The following is a 22,007-nucleotide window of genomic DNA, read 5'->3' as shown; positions in this document are numbered from 1 at the left end:
TGACACCAAATTCACATCTTCATACAGTATTTTGTATAATGATGAGGGTCTCCTTCCACCATCCATGCAATTCCCCTTCTCCCTCCCATTCCCTCCCACCCCTCTTCCCTATCTAGAGGTAATCTTCCTCCCATGCTCTGCCTCCCTACCCCATTTTGAGTCACTCCCCTTATATTAGAAAAGACATTAGGCATTTGTTTTTTGGGGATTGGCTAACTTCACTTAGCACAATCTGCTCTAATGTCATCCATTTCCCTGCAAATGCCATGATCTTATTGTTTTTTAGTGCTCAGTAATATTCCATTGTGTATAAATGCCACATTTTTTTTTATACATTCATCCATTGAAGGACATCTAGGTTGGCTCCACAGTTTAGCTTTTGTGAATTGTGCTGCTATAAACATTGATGTGGCTGTGTCCCTGTAGTATGCTGTTTTTAGGTCCTCTGGGTATAGTCCAAGAAGAGGAATACCTGGGTCAAATGGTGGTTCCATTCCCAGCTTTCCAAGGAATCTCCATACTGCTTTCCAAATTGGCTGCACCAATTTGCAGTCCCACCAGCAGTTTATGAGTGTACCTCTTCCCCTGCATCCTCACCAGCACTTGTTGTTTGTCTTCATAATGGTTGCCATTCTTACTAGAGTGAGATGGTATCTTAGAGTAGTTTTAATTTGAATTTCTCTGATTGCTAGAGATGATGAGCATTTTTTCATATATTTGTTGATTGATTGTATATCCTCTTCTGAGAAGTGTCTGTTCAGGTCCTTGGCCCATTTATTGATTGATTGGTTTTTTTTGGTGCTTATCTTGTTGAGCCCTTTATATACCCTAGAGATTAGAGTCAATCTGATGTTTGAGGGATAAAAATGTGTTCCCAGGATGTAGGCTACCTATTCACCTCAAATATTGTTTCTTTTGCTGAGAAAAAACTTTTTAGTTTGAATCCATCCCATTTGTTGATTCTCGGTTTTAATTATTATGCTATAGGCATCTTATTAAGGAAGTTGGGGCCTAGTCCCACGTGATGGAGTATAGGGCCTACTTTTTCTTCTATTAGATGTAGAGTCTCTGGTTTAATTCCTAGATCCTTGATCCATTTGAGTTAACTTTTGTGCATGGTGAGAGATAGGGATTCAATTTCATTTTGTTGCATATGGATTTCAAGTTTTCCCAGCACCGTTTGTTGAAGATGCTATCCTTTCTCCATTGCATACTTTTGGCACCTTTGTCTAACATAAGGGCTAGTCTATGTGTCCTCTATTCTGCACCATTGGTCTATCAGCCTGTTTTGGTACCAGTACCATGCTGTTTTTGTTACTATTGCACTGTAGTATAGTTTAAGGTCTGGAATAGTGATACCACCTGTTTCACTCTTCCTGCTTAGAATTGCTTTAGATATTCTGGGTCTCTTATTTTTCCAGATGAATTGCATAATTGCTTTTTCTATTTCTATGAGGAATGCCACTGGGATTTTGATCAGAATTGCATTGAACCTGTATAGTGCTTTTGGTAATATGGTCATTATAATAATATTAATTCTGCCTATCCATGAGCAAGGTAGATCTTTCCATCTTTTAAGGTCCTCTTCTATTTCTCTCTTTAGGGTTATATAGTTTTCACTGTATAGATCTTTCACCTCTTTTGTTAAGTTGATTCCCAAATTGGTTTTTTTTTTTTTTTGAGGATATTGTGAATGGGGTAGTTTTCCACATTTCCTTTTCAGAGGATTTGTCACTAATATACAGGAATGCCTTTGATTTACGGATGTTGATTTTATATCCTACCTCTTTGCTAAATTCATTTACTAGTTCTAGAAGTTTCTTGGTAGAGTTTTTTGAGTCTTCTAGGTACAGAATCATATCATCAGCAAATAATGCCAATTTGAGTTCTTCTTTTTTTTATGTGTATCCCTTTAATTTCTTTCATCTGTCTAATTTCTCTGGCCAGTGTTTCAACTATGTTAAACAGAAGTGGTGAGGGAGGGCATCCCTGTCTTGTTCCAGATTTTAGAGGGAATGCCTTCAGTTTTTCTCTGTTTAGAATGATGTTGACCTGAGGCTTAGCATAGATAGCTTTTACATGTTGAGGTAAGTTCCTATTATCCCTAGTTTTTCTAGTGCTTTGAACATAAAGGGGTGCTGTATTTTGTCAAATGCTTTTTCTGTTTCTATCAAGATGATCATATGGTTCTTATCTTTATTCTATTGATGTGATGTATTGCATTTATTGATTCCCGTATGTTGAACCAACCTTGCATCTCGGGGATGAATCCCACTTGATCATGGTGCATGATCTTTTTTTATGTTTTTGTATCCGATTTGCCAGAATTTTATTGAGGATTTTTGCATCTATATTCATTAGAGATATTGGTCTGAAGTTTTCTTTCTTTGAGGTGTCTTTGTCAGGTTTTGGAATCAGGGTGATATTGGCTTCATAGAATGAATTTGAAAGTACTCCCTCTTTTTCTGTTTCCTGAAATAGATTGAAGAGTATTGGTAATAGTTCTTATTTAAAGATCTTGTAAACTTGGCTGTATATTTGTCTGGTCCTGGGCTTTTCTTGGTTGGTAATCTTTTGATGGTTTCCTCTATTTCCTCACTTGATATTGATATGTTTAAGTTGTGTATATCTTCCTGACTCAATCTGGGCAGATCATATGACTTAAGGAATTTATCGATGTCTTCATTATCTTCTATTTTATTCAAGTATAAGGTTTCAAAATAATTTCTATCTTCTGTATTTCTGTAGAGTATGTTGTGATATTGCCTTTTTCTTTCTGTATGCTAGTAATTTGGGTTCTCTCTCTTCTTCTCTTTGTTAGCATGGCTAAGGGTCTGTCAATCTTATTTATTTTTTCAAAGAACCAACTTTTAGCTTTGTCAATTTTTTCAATTGTTTGTTTCAATTTCATTGATTTCAGCTCTGATTTTAATTATTTCTTGCCTTCTACTGCATTTGCTGCTGATTTGTTCTTCTTTTTCTAGGGCTTTGAGATTTAGTATGAGGTCATTTATTTGTTGGCTTTTTCTTCTTTTAAGGAATGAACTCCATGCAATAAATTTTCCTCTTAGTACTGCTTTCGTAGTGTCCCAGAGATTTCTATATGTTGTGTCTATGTTTTCATTTACCTCTTAAGAATTTTTTAATTTCTCCTTGATGTCTTCTGTAGCCCATTGTTTTGTTCATTCAGTAGCATATTGTTCATTCTCCATGTGATGTAGGAATTTTTCTTCCTTATTTTATCATTGATTTCCAATTTCATTCCATTATTATCAGATAAAATGCATGGTAGTATCTCTACTCCTTTGTATTTGCTAAGAGTTGCCCTGTGGCATACTATATGGTCTATTTTTGAGAAGTATCCATGTGCTGCTGAGAAAAAAAAGTGTATCTGCTTGATGTTGGTTGATATATTCTATATATGTCAATTAAGTCTAAGTTATTAATCGTGTTATTGAGTTCTATAGTGAGAAACTATTTTCATGGCAAAGGTATAAACACAAAAATACTAAACTCAGATGATTAAATATTAACAATTTCTGTTCAATCCTATACAAATGAACAAACTTAACAGATTTGAACTTGGGAAGAAGATATTCCAACAAAGAAAATCAATGATGGATTTATAATGGAATATAAATGATATGAAATAACTCATTTGAAAACAGGCAGAAAAAAATGAACAGAGGCAGCTTAACTTTTTTTGCTTAGCAAACAATGGAAAAATTGGATAATATTTTATGCTGGTGAGTATGTGGGAAAATGAGATCCCTTGAACTCTTCTGGAGGAGATATGAACTGGTACAGACACTTTGAAGACCTATATCTTAGTGAGATGGAGAATGGTAAGGTCATATGATACTTATCAACTACTCCTGGATACAACAGGCCCAGAAACTTTTTATACAAGTTATATATATATATATATCACACACACACACACATATATATATGTGTGTGTGTGTGTGTGTGTGTGTGTTATCATATGCACCAAGAAATGAAATTAAGTGAAAATGCCACAAAAAATGTAAACAAATGCTCACTGACAAAATGGATACATGAGTGAATAAAAACAGAAAACTAACTGACATTAACAGAGCAAGTAAAATGAGAACAAGTTAAAAAAAAGGATCACAGAACAGAAAAATGGCCAATAGAGATAGATGCTGAAACCTTGCACAACAGAAGAAACTCCAGGCATAAAAAAGCAGGCAGTCAGCATACACATCTAGCAAAATGTCAATCTAAAAGAAATTTAAAATACTCTACTTCTGGTAAAAACACTATCTGCTGAATTGTAATGTTATATCATTTAAAGAACAAATTTAATATTATTCAATAACATGAAATAATAAGGAAATCAGATATAAATAACTATTTATGATCTAGATTTAAAAGTTATAGCTAGTAAAATCAACAAACGTGGCAGAGTAAGGAGTTCCAAATTTTTTTCATAAATAATAATAAGAGTTTTCAGAACTCTGAAATTCATCAAAGACTTTAAGCAAGGTAAGAAAAATTTACCCAAGACAACTGAATTTTAGTGTTGTGGGATGAATTGTTCTCCTCTCATCACCCTCACATTCATATGTTGAAGTCTTAATTCACACTCCCTGAGAAAGTGAATTTATTTGTAGATAGAATTCTACAAAGGAAATCAAAATTAAATCTTTAGGCTGGGTCCAAATCTAGTATGAATGATGCCCTTATAAAAGGAAAGATTTGGACACATAAGTATAGAGGAAAGGCAATGTGAAGAGACATAGGAAGAAGGAACAGATCTTTCTTTTAGAGTACTCAAAGGAATCAACCCTTACAGCAACTGATTTTGGACTTCTATCCTCCAAAACTGTGAGATTATTTCTGTTGTATAAGCTATTCAGTCTGTAGTGTTTTGTTATAAAAGCTCTAGCGAAACAACATACTTGTGAAAAAATGGTGCTCTTAAAGCATTTTAACTTGCTCTTTTGCTGTCTTCACAATCTCTGTAGTATTCTTGAAAGTAAAGTCTTAAATTATAGTGAGAACCATCAGCCTCACAACCACTGGAAGGGGCAGACAAGATCAAAATAACTCCAAAACTTCCTTCCCAGAGAACTGTCATTATTAGACTTGTCTAGCAATCTCTTGAAAGACCCCATTCACAAGGCTATCTTCCCTTAACTTTGTGACTGCCTGATACAGTAGAGGATAGTTGGAAACTAGTAAGTTAACCAAAAGCTTAAGATAAAAATCTGGTGAGTAACATTTCCACAGGAAGTAAGAAAACTGACACATTCCTAACAAAATAGAAACCTGTATATTCCAGGCTGTATGTATGTCCAGGATGTGTGCCCTCTCAGTAAATACCAAGAAGCCTCATGTTCTCACCTCTAACTGAAATTGAGATTCTACATAGCATAAAGTCAATGCTAAGGTAGAACTGTCAAATACATAGCTAAAAATAAAAGACACTAAAAATTAAAGATACAATCCACAATATGTACACATAGACCTCAGCAAAGACTAAGCTGTTTAATTAGAGTTCTATATAATCATTAGCCAAAGACAACTGTTCAGAAAGTTCAGTGGTTATGCATGTAAAGAATAAATAATTTACACAATTAGTTTAAAAAAGTCACTAAACAAACAAAAAAGATAGGCAAACAACATCATATTCTGGGAGGAAAGAAGAATCTTAGAGAGTTGTTTTGCTATATAATTAATATTTTCAGTTTTCAACTAAAAACATAAACATGCAAAAAAAATAGAAAAAAGTTCAATTACATACATAGAAAAAGAGCAGCTAATTGAAACTTTCCCTAAAATTAAGATCAAATATTGGGCTTACTGCATAAATACATATTAAATTAGCTATTTTAAATATAGTACAAGAAAACAATGTCTAAAGAAATAAAAAAAAAGTATGAGATGATCATCTCCCTAAACAGAGAATATCAACAAAGATATAAATTATAAAAGAACAATTAAAATATAATAATTGGGGCTGGGGATGTGGCTCAAGCGGTAGCATGCTTGCCTGGTGTGCTCGGGGCGCTGGGTTCGATCCTCAGCACCACATAAAAATAAAAAAATAAAGATGTTGTGTCCACCGAAAACTAAAAAATAAATATTAAAAAAGTTCTGTCTCTCTCTCTCTCTGTCTCCCTTTAAAAAATATATAATTGAGGGCCGGAGTTGTGGCTCAGCAGTAGAGCACTCACCTAACAAGTGTGAGGCCCTGGGTTCGATCCTCAGCACCACATAAAAATAAATAAAATAAAGGTATTGTGTCCAGCTACAACTAAAAAAATAAATTTTAAAAAATATAATAATTGAAATTAAAAAAAATATCTAAAAGGAATCAACAGCTTGATCAGACAGAAGAATCAGTGAATTTTAAGACAAACAATTTGGGGTTATCCAGTCTGAAGAATAAAGAAATAAAGATAAATGAATAAAGACTTAGAGACATGAGAGAAATCATCAAATCATGAGTACATGCATAATAATGAGTGCTCCATGAAGAGCGGGGAGAGACACAAAAGATATTTAAAGAAATAATGATAAACACATCCCCAAAAGGATGAATAGTATGAATCTACAAATCCAAGAAGTTCAATGAACTCTAATTAAAATTAACCCAAAGAAATTTATACACAGGTACATAATTAAGTCTATAAACAAAAATATAATACTGGTAGCAACAAAGAAAGGAACTAACCACATACAAGTGGTCTTCAATTACTAGCTTATTTCTCATTTGAAGACAATGAAACAGAAAATCTGAACAGACCTAAAACAACCACAGTGATTAAATTAGTATTCAAAAAACTTCCACAAAGAAAAATCCAGTACCAGATGGATTCACTGGTAAATTCTACCAAAAGATTAAAGCACAATTAACAATAATCCTTCATATACTTTTTCAAAAAAATAGGAGGGAAAACATTCCAACTTGTTCTACAAATCTAATATTTTTCTAAAACCAAAATCAAATGAAGATATCACAAGTAAACTACAGATCAAATTTCCTTATGAATCTAGAGGTATAAAAATCATCAAAATACTGGCAACCAAATCTGGCAGTATTAATAAAAAAGGGACTATATATCACAGTCAACTAAGATTTATTCCAGGAATTCAATGCTGATTCAGAATACTAAAATTTGTCAATATACTGCAACATGTTAATAGAAGCAAGGATTAAAAAACAAATGATCATTTCCATAGATGTGAAAAATATGACAAAATCTAACACTCTCTCTCCCTCCCTTACACATACATACATACATACATACATACACTCGCTTGCGCGCGCGTGCGCGCGCACACACACACACACACACACACACACACACACACATTGTAAAACTGAACAGAGTGAACTTACTCAACCTAATTAAGGACATCTATTCAAAAAAACCTCATACCTACCATCCAACTTAATGAAAACAACTGAAAACTTTTCCTTCCCTAAGATCAGGAGCAAGACAAAGATATCTGTTATCATCAATATTGAACTGGAGGTTCTACCTAAGAAGCTGGCATGAAAATATAAAAGGAATTCAGATTGGAAAGGAAGGAAATAGAACTATCTCCATTTGCAGATGTCAAAAAAATTTTAATGAACCACCCTAAAAATAGAGCTAAATAATGAATAAAGCAAGATGGCAGGATATGACCAAAATATCATCTGTATTTCTACAATTTTTCAATGAACAATCCACAAACTAAATAAAATCCTTCTATTTACAACAGCATCAATAGTAGTAAAATATTTAGTAAAAAAACTGAACAAAAGAAAAGTTAAAACTTGTACACTGAACACTACAAAACATCATAAAGTGAAATTAAAGAAAACTTAAATAGAAAGATAGTCCATATTCCTGGATTGAAAATACTTAAAATTGTTAAGATGACAAAAACAGATCTGCAGAGTCAATGCAATTCCTACTTTAAGACCAAGGGATTTCTTGCAGAAACTGACACACTAAATCAAGAGTTGATATGGAAATGCAAGAATAACCATAACATTCTGTAAAAGAAAAAATTTATTAAAGATTTACACTTCATAGCTCAAAAATTTATTATAAAGCAACAATAGCCAACAAGGTATTGACATGAGGAAACATATATATATGAATGAAAATATCAATTGTACTTCTAGTAGTGAACAATCCATGAACTAAATAAAATTCTTCCATTTATAACAGCATCAAAATAATAAAATATTTAGAAATAAGGCTAGCAAAAGAAATGCAAGACTTGTACACTGAAAACTACAAAACATTCAGAACAAAAATTAATATACATCAATGGTGCTCATAAGTAAAACTCATAAACTATGGCTAATCATTTTTTAAGAAGGGTGCCAAGACAATTAAATACAGAGAAAATAGTATCTTCAACAAATGGTACTAGAACAATTAGGTAACAACCACATGCTAAAGAAGGAATTTGATCTCTCTCTTGCATCATAAAAATTGACTCAAAATGGATCAAAGACCTAAATAAAAAAGCTAAAACAATGAAACTCATATGAAGAAACATATAAGGAAATTATTGCTCCATTAATGATCACAACTGGTTAGGTGATAATTTCTTAAATATGACACCAGAAGTACCAGAAAAAAAATAGAAATTAGACTTTATCAAACTTTAAAATGTAAATTTCAAAAGATACATTAATAAAGTTAAAATACAATCCACGTAATTGGAGAAAATATTTGTAAATCATTTGTATGGTATGTGTACAACACTCAGAATATATAAAGAACACTATAACTCAACAACAACCAAAAATATTTTAAAAACAGGAAAAAGATCTAAATAGCCATTTTTGCAAAATGGTATTCACATGGCCATAAACATAAAATCATTAGCTATTAGAGAAATACAAATCAAAATCACAAGATTCCACTTTATACACATTAAGATAGCTGTAAACAAAAAAAGATGGATAGTAACAAGTATTGGTGAGGATGTTGGAAAGTTTGAACCCTCTAACATTACTAGTGTGAAAGTAAGCTAGTTCAGGCTCTTTGAAAATTAGTTTGGCAGTTTTTCAAAATGTTAAAAATAGAATCATCTGTTTTCTAGCAAATTCCCTAGGAAAATGCCTAAGAGAAAGGAAAACAAACATTTATACGAAATAAAATATTATTCAACTGCAAAAAGGAAGTACTTACATATTGTATAACATGATAAGCCTCAAATACCTTAAACTAAGTGAATGAACCCAGACACAAAAGGCTACTACAATTACAATTATAATTCCACTAATGTCTGGAATCAGCAAATATACACAAACAGGAAGCCAATTTGTTGTTTCCAGGGGCTGGAAAGTGATGACCTAATGAGTATGATGTTTTTATTCAGAGTGATGAAAATGCGATGTAAGATAGTGGGGATGTTATCTAACATTGCCAACACACCAATTTTATGGAAAATGAATTTATACCCTGATAAAAATGCAAAAACAAAGTTGTGGCTTCTGTGTCTCATGTGACTTTTATAAGATTTTGCAAATCCAAAATCTCATTTAAAATGTTTTAGCATATTTAAATTTTCCATATTTAATATTATAGCTAGCATTCTACAATAAGCAAAAACAATATTGGCAACTTTAACTAAATTTTAGAATTATCCTTTGCATACTTATGTCATTATAGCATAAAAATTAAACTTTAAAGACTCTAACTATATGGAAAGAACTTTAATCCATTTCTGTAGAAGGACATGAACTTTAGAAGACAGGAGAACTAGGAAACATTAGCCTTTTGGAAAACACTAATAAAATTTATATCACAAAAATGGCAAGTTATATTCCATGTATGTATGATATGTCAAAAATAAATTCTTAATGTCATGTATAACTAAAAAGAAAAAATGTAAACAAATGTTACTTTTTAAAATTATTGTGAGTCTATATAAGAATACCTGGAAAACTTGATGATCCCACTATTTTCACTGACTCTTGGGTCAAGCGAAAAGTTCTTGGAAATCGAACCAAATATTCAACTATGAAAGGCAAAAAGAAAGCAAAGGGTTAACAAATTTCCTCACTGGAAACTCTAAAACTTTAAAGTACACTTGATCTTACACAAAGGTGAAGCTCATAAATCCAGTTCCTCTTGTATCTCATATCTCTTTTCCAACTCTACTCACCTTCATGTGCCCTAATGAGTTTAATCTACCTACTGCCTTCTCCCTATTACATCTCATTTCTGGCTTTTTTCACATTCACTTAGAACACTGTTTTACTTTCTAAATTCCAAATCTCCTATCCCTCAAGACCCAAATCACAAATACTACCTCTTTCAAAACTCCTGTTTGTTCGTATTTGTCAGGATATCAGGATATCACTACCACCTGTGTTATGTCATTCATTCCACATTTTATTATAGTTGTTTATGGACAAATATAATTTTATCTATTATACATTCAATTGATGGAAGTATCAGTGTTTATATAAACTTATCAAAAAATAAAACAAAGCATTATACCATGTACATGGCAACTATTAAATAATTGTGAAATATATTGATATCCCTCATTTTTGAATAAACACGTTTGAAAGGAATAATGGTGAGAACAGAACAAGTGAGAAAATCAATATAAAAATACAGTATTACAAAGCATTGTACCCAAGTACTCTCTAACAACAAAGAAGTAAAGCACAAATAAAAGAAAATGGTATTAAAAGCCAGAAGATCTGAGTTTAAATCCCACCACATACTGGTTTTAAGAAAGCCACTTTAAAGTTTAGGAGCCTAACTTTTCTCATCTGGAACTGGGACAATAATTCTACCTTACAGAGTTACTGTAGGACTAAATGGAATTTGTATAAATTATAAAATGCCATATAAATACATGGCCTTTAGTACTCATGGTTCACATATAAAGATATTGACTCCTTATTCTGCTTCTTATACTCTCATTGGTCTGGTCTGATTAGTGGTTCAAAAAAAAAAAGACAAGGAAGATATTTAAATGAAAACACTTCCTTTCATATTAGGTACAAAACCATGAACCACTTTCAAAAATATCTTAATCCTGCAAATAAAGGACACTGGATATTCTCATAGATCAATTTTTGGATTCCAAATGACTGGAGTTTAGCATATCTTGTAAATCTCCACTCACTCACTCTTTTCTCCACCTCATCTATCCCATGATTACTTCCACATTCCTTCTACATTTTTCATGGAGATCTTATTTTTTCATTTTCCTTTATTTGAACAAGTGTTAGCATTTTAGGAAGCCTCTCTTGTGCTTTTCATTCATCAATTCTTGGATTTTATTTTTAAGAAAGTCTAGAATACATAAACAAAAATAAAGTAGCCAAATCTTTCCAGTTAAATAACAGTTCGATTATACTCTTAACTTTTTTCAGCATTTGTTTCTCTCATGTTATTTTGAAATATCATAAATGTATTTTGTAAGAATATGGAAAAGCATGTCAGCTCTTCAGATATCAAAACTTAAAAAAAAAAACACTCAGCATATTCTGCATTTTATATCTCCAGCCAATAGAGGGAGCTCCTGTATCACGGATATTTTAAAATCACAGTACACATACAATGGAATACATTGTCTCAGGACAATACATTATGGAACTCACAAAGAAATATAAAGCCAGTAAATGAACCATGGGTTTAATTTAGGAGTTTATTAATTCAGTTTAAATTTCAAACTTTTAACTCCAGGTGTTTGAGTGTTCTTCTATCTTCAAAAGATTAATTTTCCCAGTCATTCGCTCCTCTTTGCAAATACAGGGACTTTGTACGACCTCTACATAAAATACACTTTTTTGGTCAGGTATTAATTAAGTACAGTGCTTATATAAACCGGGTGCACGTGACACAGGAAAAACGTAATCAAGGGTGGAGTCACGGTTGCCCAGCAGAGCTAGACCACCGGGCGCCGCCGACCCTCACCTGACGGGGGCGCCCGCACAAGAAAGGCGGAGAAGAGGAGGATGGCGGCTCGGGAGAGCGGGAAGCCCGAGGCCCGGGCCCGCCGCCAGGTCTGCCACGCCCGGCCAGAGGCAGAGGCCTCCATCCATACGCCGCCGCCGCCTGCCTACACTCCACGCAGAAGGTCGTTACGCGACGCGCGCTCACCCGCCGCCGGAAATTGGCGGGCGGTGGACCGGAAGGCGGACCGGACGGACTCGCCGCCACTTCCGCCGGAGCGGTAGGCTAGAGTTGTGTTGGCATGTCCGCTTGACTTTTGACACTAGGGGAGGAAGGAACACTCGCCGCTGCCCCGCGCTGAGCGTCCACTGAATCTTCCAGACAGCACCGCTGCTGAGGGAATCCTCCAGCGCTTAAGCGACTTGTCGAAGATTCTGTATCTATGCAAGGAATCCGGGAGCCCCCAAGCCCGGCGTCTTGGCCTTTTAGTAGCAATTATGGACAGAGGGAACTCCCTTTTTGCAAGATGGGATGTAGGCTATGTCTTAGTGTTTGGGGTTCAACTCTGATAAACACCCCAAACTTATGAGTTAATACACCTACAGTGCTCAGAGATTGCCTGGATCTCACTGTTGGCAACACGTACATTACTGACATATGGAATATACTGGAAGAAAAATGTAGTGAATTTGGGGAGCTAAAGGTAATGCTTTTAACGCCAAGATGCAGCTCGGTGGAAAAATGGAAGAAAGGACCATAGATGGAATTGAATTTCGGACTCAGCCTGGAAAATCATCTTTCATCACCTAAATTTAGAAAAACCTACTAAAACACCTTTCTGCCTAAGAGTCTGTTTATAACAAGAATATATTTTTAGAGCAATTGAAATGGAATTATGCCTCTACTTTTTTGCTTCTGGAAGGATTTACCTGTTAGTAGCAGACCTATGATAAAAATAAGTCTCATGCAGTTGCTGCAAAAACCTTGAAGAATGAAGAGCAACTAAAGACTGCCTAACAACAATTGTATTGTCACCTTGATGTAATAAGAAGGAATGAGTGATATGAGTGGACTAATAACTCACTAGATATACTTTGAAAATATACTCATAGATTTCAAACCTGACAGCCTTATCAGTTATTTAAATCTCCTTTACTGTTGAGAAGTATATCTTAAAATTTTAATGGTTTTATATTACACCACAGATACCTTAACCTTTTGCTGTCTTAAAACTGACCTGATACACATGTCATATATCTGACTTATACAATTTTGCCTGGGTTGAATTTTGGCTTTACTAAGTGTGGTATGAGCTTTTATCTCATGTTATAATGTTTGGAATTCCCTTGGAGGCAGTTTTCCTGCAAGACTAAATTGTGTGATTTAAAGCAGATTTTAAGTGAACTGCTATATTTTGAATTTAAATAAGATTTTATTGTTCATGTGGATGAATAAACTGATACCTTGTTGTAATTTCCTAGAATTAGTGTTAAAACCCTCTTTGCTGTTCTTGAACACCATGGTAGCATTAGAGAAGTAAGGATTATCTAAAATGTAAAGGATGAGACTTTACTTTGAGTATAATTTGGGATTACTTCCTTAAAAATTAGGCATACTAAATTATTTTTAATATAATACATGTTTACTTTGCAGTAAATTTAAATTTAACACCTATTTAGACCACAAATATAAAGATATTTGTATCAGGAAAACACTTTCATTATAGTCACATTATTCTTAAAAAATACATTGTCACTAAACCAACTGCTTTATACTCCTTAACTTAACCATACAATATCAACTTATGCAAATTTTTAGATAAATGAACATAGTTGTCCTGAGTATCGGAGAAAAATGCATCATGGACGAATTAGTGCCAAGGTTTTCCTAAGAATTACATTATGATGTGCATAATAGTTCAGTGTCTTAGAGTTCTAGCTGTTGCCCGGCACCAAGGGCTCTGCTTTTTTTCTGTCTTGTTCTTTTACTGCTTTGCTTCCCTATCCTCCTTTTTATGGAAAAAGAAAATTTTCTACCAAAAATAAAGCCTTATTCTATCAACATTTAGAAAGATGAATCAAAAGTTTTATGCTAGATAAACACTAATCTTCAGTTATTGGAAGTATAAGAATTTTGACTTCAATTTTCTGTCCTTATAAAAGAAGAAAGGCTATAGATATGGAGGTTCGGTGCAAACCTGGAAAGATAAGTATTCCTAAAAGTTCTATCTCTTCAGGAAGAAAAACTGTTGAGAATGAAGATTACCCACACTACTCTGATCTCTTAAGAAAAATGAATATGCCCTTTGTGAAAGGATTTGAAGACAGACATGACTATGGCAGATTTGAAATGAAATGTAATCCTGCCTTTCTTAAATTTCATCTTTACCCCCCTTCTGTCCTGCCAAACTATCACGTACATTATCCTTATCCTCCACCTTATGGGCCAGATTATCCATTATTTCCACTTCGGGATGATGTGCCTTTAGTTGATCCCTGTTCAGGATTTGTGAGTCCTGGTGGTGATGCTGATTTAAAGCCTGGCATTGGCAGAACTATACCAAACCTGGCAGATTTCAGTGATGTGAAACCTCAACATCGAATTCCTAGACCAGACCCTGAATTTCCAACAACAGTAAAAAGGCAAACAATTCTGTTTGAAGAACTGCAACAGAGTAGGAGGTGGAATTCCAGGCAAGTACCAGACATTTCCATCAGAGCAAAACTTGGAGGTAAATAAAGTAATATGGACTTTGTAACTCTTATTAAATACTCCAGTGAGAAAGAAAAACATGGATATAAGATATAGGATTTTAGCAGTCAAATTGACAAAATGATACCTGAATAGGGCATTTAAAAATTATATATATATATTTTTTTAATTGTAGTTGGACACAATATCTTTATTTTTATGTGGTACTGAGGATCAAACCCAGTGCCTCACACATGTGAGGCGGGCACTCTACCATTGAGCTACAGATCCAGCCCAAATTATGTATTTTTTAAAAAAAATTATAGAATGATAAATATGAATCTATTTGCAAAATAAAATTTAGTTTAAAAAGAAAAAAATATTATGTTTAAGTCAGGAAAAAACATATAATGATCATTTATTTTAGATATATAGATATTATTTTATCACAAAGGAATTTATGTACTACATTGGTAATTGTGTAGCAAGCCTCCTTATATAAGTCTCTCACTTGAAAACAATAATTTACTGATGGTTGTTAAACAGGTCACAGGAGCTCAAATTAAGTGGGAACAAATGTGAAAGTTAATTTGGGGGTACAGTAAGAACAGAGATGAAGAGAAGCATCCCCTGCATAAATAGCTTTTCAGGACCAGAACCAGGATTCATGACCTCTTACTGACATGTGCCACGTGGTTTTTCTGTAAGAGTTCCACTATATAACCACAGGCCTGGGCCCAGAAGTTTGGCGAGAATTAGCTCCAAAGGAAACCCTCAGGAACTTTTTTCTGTATTAAAATATGTCTGATAGACAGGGAGAGGAAAAAAAAGGCTTTGAGTATGTGAAAAGGAAAAGGCCAAATGACATAGCAGGAAGTGCTTGAATTGCTCCAATGTCAAAGATGGCAATACCTTGCCATGGCTTTGTTTCAGCACCCAACCAGACTGGAAGTTACCATGTGTTAGTATGGTAGGGATTCGTGGTTTCTCTGCCCTTTCTTCCTGGAGAAAGGCCATACAAGAAACCAGGAGAGGATAGGAATAAAGGAAAAAGTAATCAAAATGAAAATCCCCACAAGATAACTCCTCAGCCCTACCATCCAGAGACTGTTAGGCCAGAAGGAAGAATTTTAAGAGATTTAAGCATGAGAGTTTTGATTTTAATTTATACTCATTGTGGTTTTAGCATTTAGACTCACAGAAATTTCTGAGTTATAGAATTTTTCTATAAAAAGTATAAAAATTGCAACAACCTATCTTAAGAATCATTCTATATTCCATTGGAAATACCATCTATGGAAATATTGTATTACTGAGAATCAAATGTACTTATATCTACAAATGACAAATACTGTCTTAAGTGCTAAAAATGTTTACGTATTGGCAATGAGGTAAATACCGATAGTTCATCTCACCCACCCAATACATTCTTACTGATTATGAACTACAGATTCTTTTCTAGTCTATCAAGAAAGGAGCTTGAACTCAACCTTTGCTAACATTTCAATGCATAATACTATATTTATTCTAAGGTAACTAAAGTCATTCTTCTCATTTAATTCAAGAATGGCATTTACCTTGTAAGCTGAAAACTCCAGTTTAGTATAATTTTAAAGGCAATATTGTCAATTTGTGTATGTTATTCTCAGAGTGGACTCTTAAAAAATTACTCCAAGAAGTTTAAGTTGAAGAAGTAGTTTGGTAAGCTACCAAATAACTGAAGTGTTGTTAAAAAGTCTTTGGCTCATCTGGTCTGTGTGTTTTACTGTTTGAATCATTACCATAGGAATTCAGAGAATAGGCTCTAGGATTATGGCTATCTACTCTTTACACCTGCAATTCTCTTTATTACCCATATATCCTTATTAAAATTCACATAATAATACTTCATAGTATAAGAAGTATTTGACATAATTCATGTAAAATATCTGAAGTAAGAAGGAAGCATAAGGTCAGATAGTACAATTTTTATTCACTTCTTACAAAAATTGAGGATAATAGTACTTATAAAAGTGTAAAAATTAAATGAATTAGGACAACTAAAATTCCTAGTAAAATTTCTAGAACCTGGTAAAGGACTCAGTCCATAGTAAATATTATTATTATTAACCATAAACAGTTTCAAAGAATAATACTTGGGGATTGATTATAATATTGTTTTAGAGTTTAAATGACTTTGTAGATCCTAGAAATAATTATTAATTTTAAATGGTACATTTAAATTTCTGATAAGCAATATCTCACAATTAATCACATCACATACCAATATGCTTTTCAGTTAACTTTCACAAATATCAAAATAAGATCATAAAAACTTTTATTTCTGACTTCTTGTCCTATGCCAACCCTGTCTAAACCTTTAACTGGGTTCAGTACATCCTTTCTGTTCTGGTTTGACTCTTATTCACTCTAATCAACTGTTCTAAACTTATTCTAATTGTATTCAAAGGCTGTTTTAGAAGTTGCCTATCATTGTAGCAGATAGCTCAGTCTTTCCTACCACAGAGAAAATAGAGGTGATCTATTATCACCTCCTTGATTTTCCTCCCATTTGCCTCCTGATAGCAATATTTGTAGCTTTAAATGTGCCTTTTTTCTTTTTAAAGCCATTATCTTAGCTCAAGATATTATAACAAAATACCAAAGATTGGGTGGATAAATCAACAGACATTTATTTCTCAAAATTCGGGAGACTGGGATATCAAAGTTAAAGGAATAAATAGATTCAGTTCTTGGTGAAGGTCCTCTACCTGGTTTACAGAGGCTGCCTTTATCCTGTGTCCTCAGATAGCAGAGAGAAAGATCTAGTTTTTTTATCCTTAAAAGGAAACCAATTATATTGTGGTAATCTGACCCTCTTTACCTCATCTTAATCTAATTACTTCCCAAAGATCCCAACTCCAACTAATATCACCCTGGGGGTTACAATTTCAACATGTGAATTTGAAGGGACACAAAAAATTGCTCCATAACAACCATCTTACCATTTTGAAGTATATAGTTCATTGGTATTAAGTTTATTCACAATGTGCAAACATCACTACCATCGATCTCAAGAACGTGCTTCATCTTGCAAAACTGAAACTCTATATCCATTCAGGAATGGCTGTGTAATTCCCTCTACCCATGAACACTGGCAGCCACCATTATATTTTTCTGGCATTGTTGATTTGACTACTTTAGTTTCATTGTGTAAGTAAAATCATACAGTATTTATCTTTTGTGACTGACTTATTTAGTATAATGTCCTCAAGTTTCATCCATGATGTAGCATGTGTCAGAAATTCCTTCCTTCTCAAAGCTGCATAATATTCTATTTTATCTATGTTCTACATTTTATTTACCAATTCACCCATCAATGTATAAATGGAATGATTTACCTTTTTGGTTATAATAAATGATACTGCCATGATTATGATTTTGCAAATTTCTTTTTGACACCTGGTTTTAAGTGGGGGGAGGCAGTCCTCTTTAAAACCCAGAAATAGAAATGCTGAATCATATGGCATTCTATTTTTAACTTATTAGAAACTACCATACCATTTTCTGTTGGGCTGCATTATTTTTTTACCACTAAAAATGCACAATTCCAGTTCCTTGAATTTATGGACTAAATCCTACTTGACCATGGTGCATAATCCTTTTAATGTGATGTTAACTATTGTTTGATAGTATTCCATGAAGGATTTTGCATCAACATTTATCAAACATATTTGGAATTTTCTTTACCTGTAGTATCTTTGTCTGATTTTGATATTAATATAATGTTGGTCTTACATAATGAATTTAAAATGTATTCCTTTTCAATTTTTTACATAATTCATAGTTCATAGTTTCTGTTTCTTCATGATTCAGTTTGGGTGAGTCATGTGTGTCTCTAGGACCTTCATCCATTTCATCTAGGTAACCCAGTTTCTTAGTGCACAATTATTCACAGAACTCTTTTACAATCATTTTTGTTTCTGTAAAACCAATTGTAATGACTCCTTCATTTCTGAGTTTAGTTTTTGGATTCTTTTCATTTTTACTTTGTCAATCTTGCTAAATGTTTGTCAACTTTGATGATTTTTTTTTCAAAGAACAAAATTTTGGTTTCATTGATTTTTCTCTGTTGTGTTTCCATTTTTATTTTTAATACATGCTCTAATTTTTGTTATTTTCTTTTTCTATGGGATCATTTTGCTCCTCTTTATATCACTCCTTTTGAGGTATAAATTTCAGTTTCTTTTAAAAGATTTTCCTCCTGTATTAATGTAGGTATTTATTACTATGAAATTCCCCCTTCTGATTTAGCTGCATTTCATAAATTTGGATGTGTTGTGTTTTCATTTTCATTTATCTTCATGTATTTCCTGATTTTCTTTCTAATTTCCTCTTTGATCCAAAGAAGACTCTTGTTTAATAGTGTATTGTATAATTTCTATATGTTTCTGAATTTTCCCATTTTATTTATTATTGATTACTAGTTTATTTCCATTGTGATCAGTAAAGGATTTTGGCATCATTTAAGTCTTAAATTTGTTAACACTGATTTCGTGAACTAACATGAAATATCCTGGAAAATGCTTTTTTTTCTTTAGTAAGGATGTATTTTCTGCTGCTGTTGGGTGGAATGTTTTTTATATGTCTCTTAGGCACATCTGTTCTATGTGTTACTTAAATCCTCTGCTTCTTTATTGAACTTCTGTTTGGAGGTTACATCAATTATTGTAAGTGGTATATTGATATATCCTACTAGTACTGTAATGCTATATATTTTTCTTTTAGTTCTGATTCTCTTTATCCTGCTGAGCACTTTATTTGTTTATATATATATATATATATAAATATATATTTATATATATATATATATAACATAACAGCAGAATGTATTATAATTCATATTACACATATAGAGCACAACTCTTCATATCTCTCCTATAAAAAGTATATTCACACCAATTTGTATCTTAATATATGTACTTTGAATAATGATATCCATCACATTCCACAATAATTTCTAACTCCCTGCCTCCTCCCTTCCCCTCCCACCCCTCTGCCCTATCTAGAGTTCATCTATTCTTCCCATGCTCCCCCTCCCTAACCCACTATGAATCAGTCTTCTTATATCAGAGACAACATTCAGCATTTGTTTTTTGGGGGGATTGACTTACTTCACTTAGCATTATCTTCAACTCCATCCATTTACCTGCAAATGCCATGATTTTATTCTCTTTTATTGCTAAGTAATATTCCATTGTGTATATATGTCACATTTTTTATCCATTCATCTGCTGAAGGGCATCTAGGTTTATTCCACAGTTTAGGTATTGTGAATTGTGCTGCTATAAACGTTGATGTGGCTGTGTCCCTGTAGTATGCTGTTTTTAAGTCCTTTGGATATAGAGAAGAGAGATAGCTGAGTCAAATGGTGGTTCCATTCCCAGTTTTCAAATGAATCTCCATACTGCTTTCCATATTGGCCGCACCAATTTGCAGTCCCACCAGCAATGTATGAGTGTACCTTTTCCTCCACATCCTCATCAATATTTATTGTTGTTTGTATTCGTAATAGCTACCATTCTGGCAGGAGTGAGATGAAATCTTATAGTAGTTTTGATTTGCATTTCTCTAATTGCTAGAGATGATGAACATTTTTTCATATATTTGTTGATTGATTGTATGTCCTTTTCTGAGAAGTGTCTGTTCAGGTCCTTGGCCCATTTATTGATTGAGTTATTTGGGTTTTTGGTGTTTTATATACCCTAGAGATTAGTGCTCTATTTAATGTGTAAGGGGTAAAAATTTGCTCCGAAAATGTAGGCTCTCTATTCACCTCATAGATTTTTTTTTGGCTTAGAAGAAAATTTTTAATTTGAATCCATCCCATTTCTTGATTCTTGATTTTAATTCTTACACTATAGGAGTCTTACTAAGGAAGTTGGGGCCTAATCCAACATGATGAAGTTTAGGGCCTACTTTTTCTTCTGTAAAATGCACAGTCTCTGGTTTAATTCCTAGGTCCTTGATCCACTTTTAGTTGAGTTTTGTGCATGGTGAGAGATAGGGGTTTAATTTCATTTTATTGCATATGGATTTCCAGTTTTCCCAGCATCATTTGTTGAAGATGCTCTCTTTTCTCCAATGTATGTTTTTGGCACCTTTGTCTAATATAAGATAATTGTAATTTTGTGGGTTAGTCTCTGTGTCCTCTATTCTGCACTATTGGTCTACCAGTCTGTCTTGGTGTGCTGAGAAACTTTATGATAGTTATTTTGAATTTTTGTCAGATAAACACATAACTCCACTTTGTTAGTATTATTCTCTGAAGATTTAACTTCTTCGTTTGTGTGGAGGATCTTTGCCTGATTCTTCATGTTCCTTGAGTCTCTTTGTAGCTAAGACAAAGCAGGAACCTCTTCTAGTCTTTGAGAACTGGCTTTGTTAACAAAGACCTCCACTCATCATCCTGATCAGAGTTTCTACCAGTTTTTTCCCTTTCAAGGGAAACTGAAAGATGATAATTTATGATGCTTGCTCTATGCTAAACAGGGGGTGAGCTATGGTTTCTAACACTCAGAATTCCATCTTATTCTCCCACAGGCAGCTGGACTTTATCAAACCCATTAGAGCTTCAGAGATATTCTGGTTCTTTAGGTATCTCCAGAGAAGTCAAGTGTTGAATCAACTCTTTCTATAATTTATGACTCTGGATCTATGGTACTACCTCTAGATGTAGATCTATGATAAGCTACCAGCCTAATTCATTGTCTCTGTATTCTCCAAGTGTCTAGACTATGCCAGCACCACATAGCTCCAGAATGGTAAGATAGATGGTATTTCTTTGGACAACCCTAAAGAAGGTGGAACACTGGACACCTGGATAAATTGACTCTCTTCGCAGGGATTTTTCATCTGCTCACTTTGTACTAATTATGCAAAGAATCTAGGATTTACTAGCCCAAACTGCCATTTTTTTACTCTCCTGGGTCTCTCATTGTGCCAATTCTTTTAGGACTCCAAGGTTGATGCAAAAGAAGTCAGTTTTCTGGGGAGCACCCTTGGAAAAGATTTGAGTGCTGGAAATGGGAACCAACTTCCTTTTTCCCAGAGTAAAACAAGTTAAGGGGTCTCTTGTATGACACTATACTAGAAGAAAATAAATGATTTCTTTAAGCTAGTAGGTTTTGGGTAGTTCATTTTTCAGCAGTGATGCTAAATCACTATGGAAGAAAGGACAGCATCAGAAAAGGACTTTGACCTAAATATGATTATCCTTAAGTGGTAGCTATAATTCCTCATTCTGTTTCCTTCTCCACCTCAGTACAAAAATTACATTTTTTGTTTTATTTTCCTACTTTCCGCATTTTTCAAAGCAGTTGCTCAAATGACTCCAAATAAGGTGAATGACTAAGAGCTATCCTGCATCTTTTGGCA

General features: G+C 33.7%; 3 protein-coding genes across 5 annotated transcripts in view; 2 read left to right on the top strand and 1 right to left on the bottom strand.

Moving 5' to 3' along the window:
• Zpbp (zona pellucida binding protein) overlaps positions 1–12,125 on the bottom strand; it is a 103,649-nt gene extending 91,524 nt beyond the window's left edge. For all 3 annotated transcript variants that reach the window (XR_013435026.1, XM_005337547.4, XM_021734722.3), the window contains exons 1-2: positions 11,922–12,125; positions 9,922–10,002 (exon numbers count right to left, since the gene is read on the bottom strand). Coding sequence is in view for 2 of the 3 variants with exons in the window: in XM_005337547.4 (XP_005337604.1) it covers positions 9,922–10,002; positions 11,922–12,045 (205 nt within the window). In the remaining variant the exon portion in view is untranslated. The remainder of the gene's footprint in view (positions 1–9,921; positions 10,003–11,921) is intronic.
• LOC101964337 (sperm microtubule inner protein 7) overlaps positions 1–22,007 on the top strand; it is a 174,086-nt gene that overhangs the window by 94,602 nt on the left and 57,477 nt on the right. The gene's annotated exons all lie outside the window — the stretch shown is intronic.
• Spmip7 (sperm microtubule inner protein 7) lies at positions 12,343–18,004 on the top strand. Its single transcript, XM_078027675.1, has 2 exons — positions 12,343–12,433; positions 14,014–18,004. Exons 1-2 carry the CDS (start codon positions 12,343–12,345, stop codon positions 14,637–14,639), a joined length of 717 nt encoding a protein of 238 aa, XP_077883801.1. The 3' UTR covers positions 14,640–18,004.

This window comes from Ictidomys tridecemlineatus, chromosome 2 (genome assembly GCF_052094955.1).
Source record: "Ictidomys tridecemlineatus isolate mIctTri1 chromosome 2, mIctTri1.hap1, whole genome shotgun sequence".
NCBI lineage: Eukaryota > Metazoa > Chordata > Mammalia > Rodentia > Sciuridae > Ictidomys > Ictidomys tridecemlineatus.
This window is presented reverse-complemented; position numbering and strand designations above follow the sequence as displayed.

Excerpts from the sequence above, each read along its gene's own strand:
- Spmip7 (XM_078027675.1), top strand. The coding sequence starts at position 12,343 with ATGCAAGGAATCCGGGAGCCCCCAAGCCCGGCGTCTTGGCCTTTTAGT. Across the intron at positions 12,434-14,013 it reads CCCTTTTTGCAAGATGGGAT|TTATTGGAAGTATAAGAATT; the intron begins GTAGGCTATGTC and ends ACTAATCTTCAG.